This window comes from Tauraco erythrolophus, chromosome 4 (assembly GCF_009769465.1).
Source record: "Tauraco erythrolophus isolate bTauEry1 chromosome 4, bTauEry1.pri, whole genome shotgun sequence".
In the NCBI taxonomy this organism is placed as follows: Eukaryota; Metazoa; Chordata; class Aves; order Musophagiformes; family Musophagidae; genus Tauraco; species Tauraco erythrolophus.
In genome coordinates this window covers 14,128,442-14,140,589 of record NC_141468.1, presented here as the reverse complement: position 1 = coordinate 14,140,589, position 12,148 = coordinate 14,128,442, and the positions used below count along the sequence as shown (strand labels likewise).

The 12,148-nt window shown below is 39.8% G+C and overlaps 1 protein-coding gene across 1 annotated transcript in view; it reads left to right on the top strand.

Moving 5' to 3' along the window:
* The window catches only part of RSBN1L (round spermatid basic protein 1 like), a 59,132-nt gene extending 47,444 nt beyond the window's left edge, over positions 1-11,688 (top strand). Inside the window, exons 6-8 of the mRNA XM_086610043.1 lie at positions 1,968-2,135; positions 7,198-7,306; positions 7,397-11,688. Coding sequence (XP_086466169.1) covers positions 1,968-2,135; positions 7,198-7,306; positions 7,397-8,053 — 934 coding nt within the window. The 3' untranslated portion in view covers positions 8,054-11,688. The remainder of the gene's footprint in view (positions 1-1,967; positions 2,136-7,197; positions 7,307-7,396) is intronic.
* The last annotated feature ends 460 nt before the right edge of the window (positions 11,689-12,148 follow it).

Sequence of the window (12,148 nt, the reverse complement as noted above, 5' to 3'; positions counted from 1 at the left end):
GCTTTCCACACTGGTCACCATAATATCTTAATAGACAAAGTAATAGACAACAAACTAGTCTGATAGACAGTGAAGTGGTTCAAGAACTGGCTTAACTGCTGTGCTCAAAGGGTTGTGATCTGCACAAAGTCCAGCTGGAGGACAGTCACTACTGGAGTAAACCAGACATCGATACCTTGTGCCAATACTGTTCCACATTAATGGCCGGCATCATGAGATAGAACACACCCTGAGCACGTGTGCAGGTGACAAAACTGGAAGGAGCGTTCGATGCACCAGATGGTTGCGCTGCCAGTGAGAGGGACTTTGAGCGGCTGTAGAAATGGGCCAGCAGAATTCTTACGAATTTAACACTAGGATGTGCAAAGCCCTGCACCTGGGAGGAATAACTCTCTGTACCAGTACAGTTTGGTGCCCAACTGGCTGAACAGTGGCCTGACAGAGAAGGACTTGGGTGTTTGGGTGCATGACAGGTTGACCATAATCCATGAGCGTGCCCTTGAAGCAAAGCAGGCCAGCAGCCTCCTGGACAGGATTAGGAAGAGCACTGCCAGCTGGCTGAGGGGGATGATCCTTCCCCTCTGCTCATCACTGGTTCTGGAGTTTCATGTCCAGTTCTGGGCTTGCCAGTCCAAGACAGACATGGGCATACTGGAGCAGGTCTGATGACATTAAAGGCAGGCATGGAGATCTGGGGATTCACCCTTGAGAAAAGAATGCTCGGTGGGATCATATCGATGTGTATAAGCATCTGATAGGAGGTTTTAAGGAGTTTTTTCCGCAGTGCCCAGTAATGTGACCAGAGGTAACGGACACAAACTGAATTATAAGAAATTTCATTTAAAATAAGGAGAGAAAAAAAATTACTGTATGGGTGGTTGAACACTAGGACAGGTTGTCCAAGTGAGTTTGTGGAGTCTCTGTCTGTGGAGTTGCTCAAAACTTGACTGGACATGGGCCTGAGCAACTTGCTCTGGTTGAGCGGAAGAAGTTGGACTATGCAGTCTCTAGACATTCCTTCCAACCTTGCCTATCCTATGATTATAAGCAGCTCTTGGGAAAATGTGGCACACAATGTTGACCCTAGGTGGCCAAGAAAATGGTCTTGTGGCTCTGTTCCTGCTCTGCAGTGTTTCCTTCACTCTCATTAAACCCTGTAGAGATAATATTTTGGTGCTTCTCATTCCTAGTTCTACAACATATAACTAAATATACATACACATTTCCCAGCGGTTTGGTAGAACCATGAATGATGAAGAATGACTTCAGGGACAATTGAAATGTGTATCTAATAGTCAGAAAGCAGCAAAGGCCAGCAGTTGTCTGCCAGGGGCTGATTACCGTAGGGTCCAGTCTCGCAGTGCCTGAGGGACACAGGTAGGGCAGAACTGTGGTTTGGGGACCGGATTCAGCCCAGACTCCAGTGCGTCAGGCAAGTGTGTGATGAAGGGGCAGGTCTGAGGTCAAGCCAGGAAGTCAGTCTGACAGTGGGGATTATGTCCAGTGATTGCCAGGCAGGTCCATCATGACAAAGCTATCCTGAGGTCAAGCTGGGAAGGATATCTGTGGCCCAGCACACCTCTGGATGAGGTGGAGACCAGTGCTCCTGCAGCATGGCTCAGGCCAGGCCTGAAAGCCCAGACTTGAGCTTAAATAGAGCTTCTGGGCTCTGTGTCTGGGTTTGTGGGTGGAGACTGCAGGCAAGGCTGCTCAGTCATTGGGGCCTTTTAGTGCCCTTAGGGCCCTGACACTGTGGTGGTGTTTTGGCTTTGGGTTTTTTTTCTGTTGTGTAAGTGTTCTCATTTTGTGCATAGATCCTTACATTTTTAATTTATCCTAAGAGTTATTGTTTGCTATTTGACTATATGTTCTCACTGAAGAGAGAAAAACAAATCCTGCTGGCTATGGGTGGAAATTAGGTAATGAAGAGACATTTCTGTATTGCTAATATTGTTTATCTTACACAGAACTACCAATGAAATAAAAAACTTGCAGTACCTACCTCGAACCAGTGAACCCCGTGAAATGCTGTTTGAAGACCGGACACGAGCCCATGCAGATCACATAGGACAGGGTTTTGAACGCCAGACTACAGCTGCTGTGGGAGTATTGAAGGCTGTGCGCTGTGGAGAGTGGTATGTGCCAATTGACCGACTCACCTTGGCGTCTGAAAAATAGTCGCCTGAATTTCCATTTGCAATTGGTAGAAGGAGCACGGAATAGGTTAATCTAGTATTAGAGATGGAATAAAGACTTAGTAGGTACTCGAATTTCCCCCTCCCTCTATCTCTGTGCACTAGATGTGTCTGTGTGCCCTCTGCTAGATCGGGTACGGTTTTACTGTGTGACTGAAACTAGAAAGGTGCCTTGTAACGACAGTTTAATAGCTATAATTGAGTTGCTTTAACCGAGTTAATGTTAGATGTAAAAACACTTTACACTTTGTTTTCCTATAAATAGTGCATACAGACTGACCTGAGTTTCTGTCTCAGATGTGCACGTGAAGACCTTTTGGCAATTCTTTGCCTGGAGATAAGCAGAATTTTTAGGCTTCTGATTCAAAGTCACAGCGGTTACAAACTTGATTTACTTATAGTAGATCACCTAGGAGGAATCCTCTTGGTGGTAAAGTGATATTCTTTGGTGTCTGTCTTTGGAATTCCCATATAAAATTCAGGAAATGAATGTATTTCATTTGGAGCTGTTTACATTTTAGCCAAATAAAAAGTCCCAAATTATATAGGCTTCCTGCCCCGGATGTAAGAAGCATTTTTCAGCATCTCCTGACCTTGGTTTAGGAGAATTACCTTAGCTTTGGAGGTTATCTGTGTGTACATGAACACTAAAAACACCTTTTGCTCTCTGTCTAGAGTTTAGAAGAGGGAATTAATTCCCTGTGGATGAAATGATGCAAATTTATGTTACAGTGCATGAGTTCATTGAGATAGAAATTTGAGTAATTGCTGCTGGGGAAGAACTGGATTGTTCAGATGTTAATGTGTTTTTATTTTAGACTCTGAGCTTTTGCAGTTTTACTTCCTCTTCAGGTTGGTGATAGCTGGAGCCTTAAACTTCCTGCTTGCTCTGATTGTGAGAAGCTGGAGTGAATCAAGACTGAGTAGTGGTAGTGGGGCAAGAGCTGAGATGCTGTGTAGGTCTGATCACTTTGCACATAGGTGAGACAGAGACACTCAAAGCTTTACCAAAGAAAGTAAACAAGTGAAACCCCACCCCCACACACTTTCATGCCTTTGGAAATTAGTAAGAATTTAAATTGATAGTAATTTCTATGTCTGTGGGAACTTCCCATTCTCACCCTATACTGCCAGAACAAGATCCTCCTTCCTTGGAAATCCTTGTGTGTTCATTTGCATTCTGGAAAGTTTTATTGCTTTTTGTACTTTTCAGATTTAAACCATTGTCTTCTCTCAAATGTTGGAACTGGTGGAAGAGAGTGTCTGTTCAACCTCCATTAAAACTCCTTTTAAACTTGGAAAAAATGAATGGAATAAGTCAAAATAAAAATTATGTAGATTAAAAAGTGAACTGTAAATAGGCAAAACTGCCTTTCAGTTCAGTGTAAGGACTGAAAAAGGTATCTTTTAATGCAGAATAAAAAATCTGGAGCTCTCATATGTAGAGGAGGAAAATACATAAAGCAACCAACACAAAAATTATGTATTTCAAGCTTGATTCAACCTCCATGATGTCTTCTTTCCCTTCCTACTTTTTGGTGTAATTTTGAAAAGCCACTTCACTGTAGTTACATGAAGAGAACTAATCAGGGCTTATGATAATGAAGCATCATTAATTAATGTAATACATTAAAATAATTTCAGATATTAGCTTTGCCATAATTTGTAAGCTATGAGTAGATTTATTTGAAAGGAAACAACATGCATGGAAGCTTTGAAAAATTTAGGTGTTTCGTTTGGGTTTTTTAAGTCTCTCTGAGTAATTGAACACAACTGAAAGTTGGAGATATTCCAAGGCTGCGTAGGGCACTATGGCAGTAAAAATGCACATGTTATAATAATGATGAGATACTGTATATACAATTCATGTTTTCTTTGAGGAAAAAATGAAGCAATTCCTAGACTTGCTGAACTGAGTTGCTAGTTTGTGTTTAGTTAGTATAAAAATTAATTAAGTGTGCAAAAAATGCTTTGTAATCAAGAAGTTGCTGCAGATTTAAAGACAGTGGGGTTTATTTAGTAGTTGATGGGCATGAATGTTAGCGTTAGGTAGGATAACTGGTGTCTTTCAGAAAAGACAGGAACAGAACTGTTGAAAGGCAAAAAGCAGATTTTAGGGATAGAGGACAGAACTGGAAACAAAACATAGTATTTGGAAGAATGAAAACATAATTTTTGCTTTCCCAAATATGACAGACTCTTGATTTTAGATGTTCGGTAAAATTACTGTATTATGATCTTTTTTTCTGTGTTCCTGTGAATGTTTCTGAGTTGGAGAAGAGCTCTGGCTGTTGCTAGCAAACACTTTAAAGACTGCACTTTGTTGAAGTCTGATAAATGCTGGTATTGTGATCATGCTGATAACTTCATGCCATTTTTGTAGGAGGTACTAAGGGTGCTTTAGAATTTATGAAATGCCAGTGAAATTTTAAACTGTGGAAACTTTGAAGATTTTTACGTGGGAAATTTGGGTGGGTTTTTACAGAGACACCAAAAGACACTTCATGGCATTGTTGTTGGCAAAACTCAGCCTCTGTCCTGTGCTTCCGAAGGCAGCTTTCAAGTTTGTGTTCCGGAGCATGAAGTTGTTAGTGCTTCTCTATATGGTCATGGGAATTTGTTACATATTGCCAAACATTGTGCGTTAAGTTAGAAATATTAATGGCAAAACCTGTAATCTTGAATCTGTTTTGAAAAGTTACAGCAAAAAGAGTCGAGCCCTTTCGAAGAATGAGGTTGAGGGGCAAAAAAAAATATTGCCAAAAACCGTTTTAGCAGTGCTCTAGTATGGATTTAAATGGATTTTTCTGAAGTCATCTTATAGTTCTGATTGGATTTAATGTCTTTTTGGACATCCAACTGAACTGTTCTGCTACTGTGTTGTTTGGAGGGAGGGCAACACCCTCTAAACTTTAGGTTTGACAAAATATAATCTCAAAGTTGCGCTGTTGTGCTAAATATCAAATCTGCAAATGCAGAATTAAAATTTATCTGGCAATGTTTTTTTCTTGCAAAAGCGATGTCGTGTTTTGTGATAGAATTGCAGCACGGAGTTGGTAATGCACACTGCTGCACATATATCTAGGGACTGAGAAAAGGAATGATTTTTAAAAAAATCAATAACTATACTTTGTCCTGTACAACATGTAAAACAGAGTAGTCACTGCTGTGAAAGTGTTGCTTTGAAGTTCTTTTAGTATACAAATAATCTTTGTATTTATTTTAATTCGTAGCTTTGTTTACAAATGTTGTTAACTCCAGATGCAGATACATATTCTTAAAAAAAAAAACCAAACACTAACCCCCCCACAAAAAGCCTCAAACATAACTGCATTATAAAAAGGAGCTAATATTTTTTTATGCCACTAATTAGAGATGTTTCTGTAAGCTTTTTACTTCCAATGCTTAAATCCTCCTCAGGAGTTTATAGACCAAAACGTAGAGAGACATTTTAATCTTTGTAAAATTGCAAGTAAAATATGCAGTCTGAAAATTCTCCTTAGCATACTCTCAGTAGCTGAGTTGATCTGGGATTCCTCCCTTCCTCTCTGCCTCCGCAGAAAGGAGCCTCAAACTGGTTATTTTTTGGTTTATTGAGGTCATGACCTAAATAAAATAAACATGCCTCATCAGTTTAAAAAGCCCAATATGTACATCATGCCTTTTCCTGAGAACGTTAATGACCCCATATATATCTTGCTTTTAAAAAAGAAGCACTTGAACATCCACAAAATAAATTCTGAATTGTATCCAACTGTTTTGCTTCACCAGCTCCCTCTGTGGGCCCCAGTAAATCCGAACTTGTGGCCCTGTTTGATGCAGGGGTGGAGGTGGCAGGAGCAGGGCGCAGGGGACGGCAGCGCCCGGTCGGGCAGCAGGACCAGCCCGGCTGAGAGGCCGGCGGGCACCCAGTGGTTCGTGGGTCCCTTTGGCTGTGCCTGGGCGATGTGAGCGCACAGCTGACGGGACGTGGTGTGCTCATCAGCCCTGGGAGGACTGCACAGCCTGAAGGACAAAAAGTCATCAGCCAGGCTCTTTATGGCTGATCAGCTTTCCTTGCAAAACCACGCCAGTGTGAGCTCTGTCCTATGTAAACGAAATCTTCCTATCGCCACATTTTTAAAAAAACCTCTTGAAAACCAACCAACCCTCAAAAACAAGCACGTGGAGCTTAGGTTTGTATGTTTCCGTTGAAGAACTGAGTTTGGCTTTTAGATCAGAAAGCGATAAGGATGGTAGCTGGTTTTGCCTCGTGTTAGCTAATTCTAGACAATGCCTCTAGAGGAGTTACGGAAATGGTATGCATTTCTTTGAGAGGCACGTTGTAGGACCAGAGGTAAATTCTCTTAAGAGCTTGAATACGGAGACAACCCTAATTCAGATTTTGCTCTTCTGTAGCTCCTTCTGCAGCGTTCTATGGGCATAAATAAGAATGTATTTTTACGTGATGTTCTGTGGAGAATGCCAGTATTTGCTGTGTAATACAATTATTATATATACAATGCATAATACTGCATAATGCTAGTAATAGCATTGTGGCAGCTTAATGTACATTCGGCTTTACTACTACCTTGAAGCCAGGAGATACTCAGCACTGTTGGCCGCAATACTAGTCAGGCTGCTGGATGCTCTGAGGTACCTGATGGGCCTACCATGTTAGAGTGTTGGTAGTAAGCCCAGCATATCTGGGGCGTCTCTCTTTGAGCATCAAGGCAGGTAGGTGTCCATTAAAAATAAAAATTAAAAAATAGTTTTGTTGACCTTTCATTGCCACTTTCACTGCCACTTGTAAAGAAATGGTGGTTAATTCATTTAACCATTTAAATGAGATTGTGTTTGAGAATTAGCCATTTTAGTCAACCTTTTTCTTCAAAACATAGATTACGCTAGAATTGGTGGAGTTTTTTCTAGAATTTGTTTTATCCTTGCTTGCAGATTTTCTTTATTATTCTGTGCAGTATGTTGGTTTCAGCCTCTGACTGCAATTCTTATTCTCCTGTAGGTCTGAACAGCCTCGTATAACCAAAGATGTAATTTGTTTTCATGCTGAAGACTTCTTAGAGGTAGTTCAGCGAATGCAATTAGATTTGCATGAGCCTCCACTCTCACAGGTGAGCATGCTATGAACTGTTGATCCGGTGTCCTCTGCATCCTAAATCAGAGTTTTCACTCCTTTGTTTTTTTTTTTTTTTTCCCTCCAGTGTGTCCAGTGGGTTGATGATGCAAAACTTAATCAACTGCGAAGGGAAGGAATTCGATATGCCAGAATTCAGTTATTCGATAATGACATTTATTTCATCCCGAGGAATGTTGTGCACCAGTTTAAAACAGTTTCAGCTGTGTGCAGTTTGGCTTGGCACATCCGGCTCAAGCTATATCATTCAGAGGAAGACCTTTCTCAAAACACAAGTACTGTTGAAGCAGGGACCTCTGCAGACCCCAAGTCTTCGGTTATTGGACTTCAGACTGACAGCAGGATTTGTACGATAAGCAAAAATACCTCCGAAGACACCAAATTTTCAGATGCTCTGCATACAAAGTATCTGCAGCAGGAATTTATGCTGGTAAAACATGAACCTATTGCATCTCACCGATTGAAAGAAGAACCCATGAATGTTGATCTTGCTGAAAAGACAGTGGCACCGAATGACGTCGGGGGCCAGAATGTTCAGACTAGATCGGATCACGTTGAAATGACGGCGTTTAAGTTGGAAATGGATTCTAAATATGAACCTGGCAACAAGGACTTACAAGGCAAGTTATGCCCTGGAGGTCACGTACATCCAGATGATACAAGACAGCATAGTTCACCATATCCAAAACTGCATGGACAAAGAGAGGATGATTTTTTGTGCTAGATTTGTATATATGGTTTTAAATTCCTTTTTAAACTTAATGATATAATAATGTAAAGATTCACAAATTCTGTGAGGCAAGTTTGTGACTTGCCTTCGCACCTGTTACAGAAGATAGTTATGTAGCTTTGTAACATTCCTCAGTGCCTGTCCATAACTGTGAAGTATCAAAGCACTTAGGGCCAGATGCACTGTAAACACTGCAGGTTTAACATAAAGAAGTCTTTAAATAATTTTGAGTTGTAGGTTTTAGAGTAGAGCTGACATTTAACATATATATTTTTTGTAAGATGAGCCAGAATTCTTTTTGACAATTCCAGGCTTTTCCATAGAGCTTATTTATACCAATTTTTTCATTTTAAATGTGTCAGCACTGTAGTGTAAATATCTTTTTTAAAAATCTTTTTAGTGTGATTTATACTGAAATGTGAGCCACTTAATAAAGGTTCATAATAACAGATTGGTTTTATTTTTGGGTCTGCAAAAAATAATTCAGTGAAACTGCCTCTCTAAATGGTTATGTTTCTACCTGCACTAATGCATAGGATGCCCTTACGCCATTGTGTGAGGAGCTGTAGCAAACTGAGGTAGAGCTGAGGCATTCTTTGTAAACCAACATCAGTCAGAAAGGCCTCCCTCCACAGGGTTCCTTACAGTTGCTCCTTAAGGCACTCCCCAAACTCCTGCTGTCAGATGTTAATGTGGAACAGAGAGGCAAACCTTCCCCTGGTACAGAGGACAGCCAGACACGCAGTGGGCTCCAGCAGCGCTACCAGTAACTGTGCATCTCTGGATGAGCTGGCGCAAGGGAGCAACTCCCGTCTGTGCTTACCTCTTCCCCTTGCTCAAGCCACAGCTAAGACAGTTCTGTTTCACCTTAAAAACAACAACAAGCCCCCTCAACTTAAATCAGTTGTCTCACTAAAAATTAAAACAAAGCATATTTAAATGGTTACTTTTCAAGCCATAAAGGCCTCGACTTTAGCAGTGACCTGTAATTCACTGAGGCACACTTGGATTTGAGTTGCTCCCTATGCTGACAGTAGCGGCAGTGTGTCATTAAGAAAATAATAGTGGTGTCCAAGTAAACTGTTCTCCTCTCTCCCTGCCTATGGAGTGCTTGCATTCTCTTAAGCTGTGTTCTGAGGGAAGAGGATTTCAAGGCTAGCTAGCATCCGATCTGATGTGGTAATGGCAAAGTCTCTGTCATTAACTTATTTAATTCTCTGTGTAACATATTACATGTCTAGTTGAAACACATCTGAATGATACTTCTACTCCAGGTAGTGACTAACAGCAGTAAACTGTCTTACAGCCTGTCCTTCAGCTAGAGTATTTAAAATTTAAGTTCTTAGGCATGTTGTTATTTCCAAAGCTGTCTGTATTTTTTTTTGTATTTTTCCCTATAACTTTCAGAAAGTTATACATCATTATGTACCCAGTTTATAACCTTTGATGCGCTTAATGATCACCTAGGCTTCATTTGTAGCAATAGAACAATGTGATTTCCAGGTGATGTCTAATTCAACTACCTGAGGCCCTTTTATTGCTAACATTTTTTGCTTGTAGGTTGTTAAAATTCAAAGTGTTACTGCGTGCTTACGCCTGGCACTAAAATCAGCCATTTAACAGATGAGTGCCCTGATGTATTTAAATCTAAAATAGGTCTGTCAAGGAGCTATTAATTAAATCAATATTTGAATTGCTAAACATTACTCCTGCATAGCCATAATTACGTATTAGAGAAGCAATACAAACGTGGATCTCTGGATGTGGCTAATGTGTCCTTAAGTCTTACTGCTATTTTCTTTAATGCTGGCTAAGCGATTACTACCAGTTTTGCAGCCTCAGGGATCTTGCTTTTCCATCATGCCATGAGCAAATGACTCATGTGTGACATGGTAAATTATTACTCCAGCAGATTCTGATGTGACAAACTAATTGGTTCATATAAGGATGTGAGCCTTCCTGATAGAAATGTGGTCTCAGCTCCCTTTGTGTTTTCTGGATTATCTGGAAACTTCCATCTGTAATCTCTTTGGCTTTATGGGCATCCGTACACAATTATGTAGCCTTCCATTCCCGTCCTCTGTGCCAGCTGTTGGAGAACAGTAAAAGGGAAGAGCTGCAGGTTGTAGTTTGCACCAAGCATGTAGCTTTCCAAGTGGGTTAGCAGATCCAGCTTTATCAAAACCAGCCTTGCCAGATACTTTTTTGGATTTTTTTTTTTTTTTTTAAGAAAAAATAAACCTATTTAGTTTACTTTTTAAAAAAAAATAATCTTATTTGTATGCTGGTGATCTGTATGCTGATCATTCATTCTGATTCAAATATTTTTTTTTAAATCTGTCAAATTTTAGTGAAGTGTATACATCCCTCTTGACAGCAAACAACTTTTAGCATCATAGGCCCTATCCAGACTGGGGAAAAAAAAAAATTTTTTTTGAAAATGGTTTTGCAAACATGAGTTTACACTTAAGAGTAGAACTTTGTTTCCTTTTGAAGACCTGCTCAGTGGTCTTGGCTGAGATGGCCTCAAACTTCTGCTCAGGAATGTCTTGGTTCTGAAATTTTGCTTCTAAACTGCCTACAGCTTCAACAAATTTTTTTTCTATCACTTTCAGAATTCTAGAAGATTAAAAAAAAAGTGTTAGTTTTTGCAATATTTATGCATCCTTTATTTTTTGAGACAAACTAGGTACTTCTTTTTAGACAGAATATGAACAATCCCAGGATTACCAGTGGCTATCAGAGCTCCCTTTGTATCCAAAGGTATGAACAGTCTGGGTAGACTGACTATATTAGTGTATACTTCTTACTTTGCTTTTTAAAAAAAAAAAAAAAAAGAAAAAAAAAGATGTTTTTGTCCTCTACCTGTAGTATGTTCATTTTGAGGCGGTTGCTCTGTAAGAGGGAAGTACCTTTTCTGAGAATTTCAGCTCCCAAATTGTTCATTAGTCTGACAAAGGTCTTGCTTTGGTTTCAGGTGGTCCTGTGCTATAACCTTTATTCCTGCCGCATACAGCGTCATATTCAGACTTTTGCTTCTGCAATAAATCCTCCATGCCTTCTGATGTACTGAAACTAGTCTTTTCTTATTGCCCCCTGGTTTCAGTTGTACATAACACTGTTATTTCGGCTGAAATCTCCAGTGTTTTCGTTGTCTCTCTTGGCCCTTGTTCTGCAGATTGGAGAAATCTGCTTAAGGCCTGTTGCCTGTGCTGCAGTGGGATTGACATCTGTGTGTTTGCAGTGGTGTTCCAGTTCATGACATGATGTGCAGAAATTTAGAAATGTTTTCCTGGATGTTGGTACCATATTTGTGGGTAGCAAAGAACTGCATTGTTACTGTCACTACCGATAGCTTTTAAGATGGTAGCTACTTCTGTTTTTTAAAAATTACTGAATATTTTGCATTTCACTGGCAACTGACTTCATGTGTTACATACAAGTGTTTCTCAGTGTTGTGTTATCCCCCAGCCCTCCAAATGCCTGCAAATTGACTCTGAAACAACATTTTCATTATAGGTACTGCTGGCATGCAGACTTTCCCTTCCTTGTTACTATAGTGAATATTGCAATACTTCTTTAACTGAAATATTGATTCTATCTAGTATTAGAAATAAAGTATTAATTCAGAGGGTGATGGTTTAAGTATTCATCTGTGAAAGAAATCTGTGGTGATAAATAAAATTGATTTTTAAGCAGATACACATGTGCACAGTAAAAAAAGTTGGCATTGCAAATGATGTGGGAAATAGAAACATAAAATAGTAGAATGCTGTGAAACAGATCTGAACATTACAGATTTGGAAAATTGAGATAAGTCTTCCAAGAAACACAGGACAGGTATTCATTGATCAAAATGATTGTTTTCCATTACCTGTGTGTGAATAAGGATGCTGAATTGTTTGAAATAAATCCGTATTTTCTCCATGCTCATTGGCAAAATAAACTGTTCCGAGACAGTAGACAGCACCTGGCCCTACTAGGATGAAAACTACTAATTCTGATCAAAAGATAAAAGGCTTCTTGAGTGTAATTGTGTTAGTTTTTCTTCTAGTGGTCAGATATTTAGAGAACCTTGTCTTTAGGCAG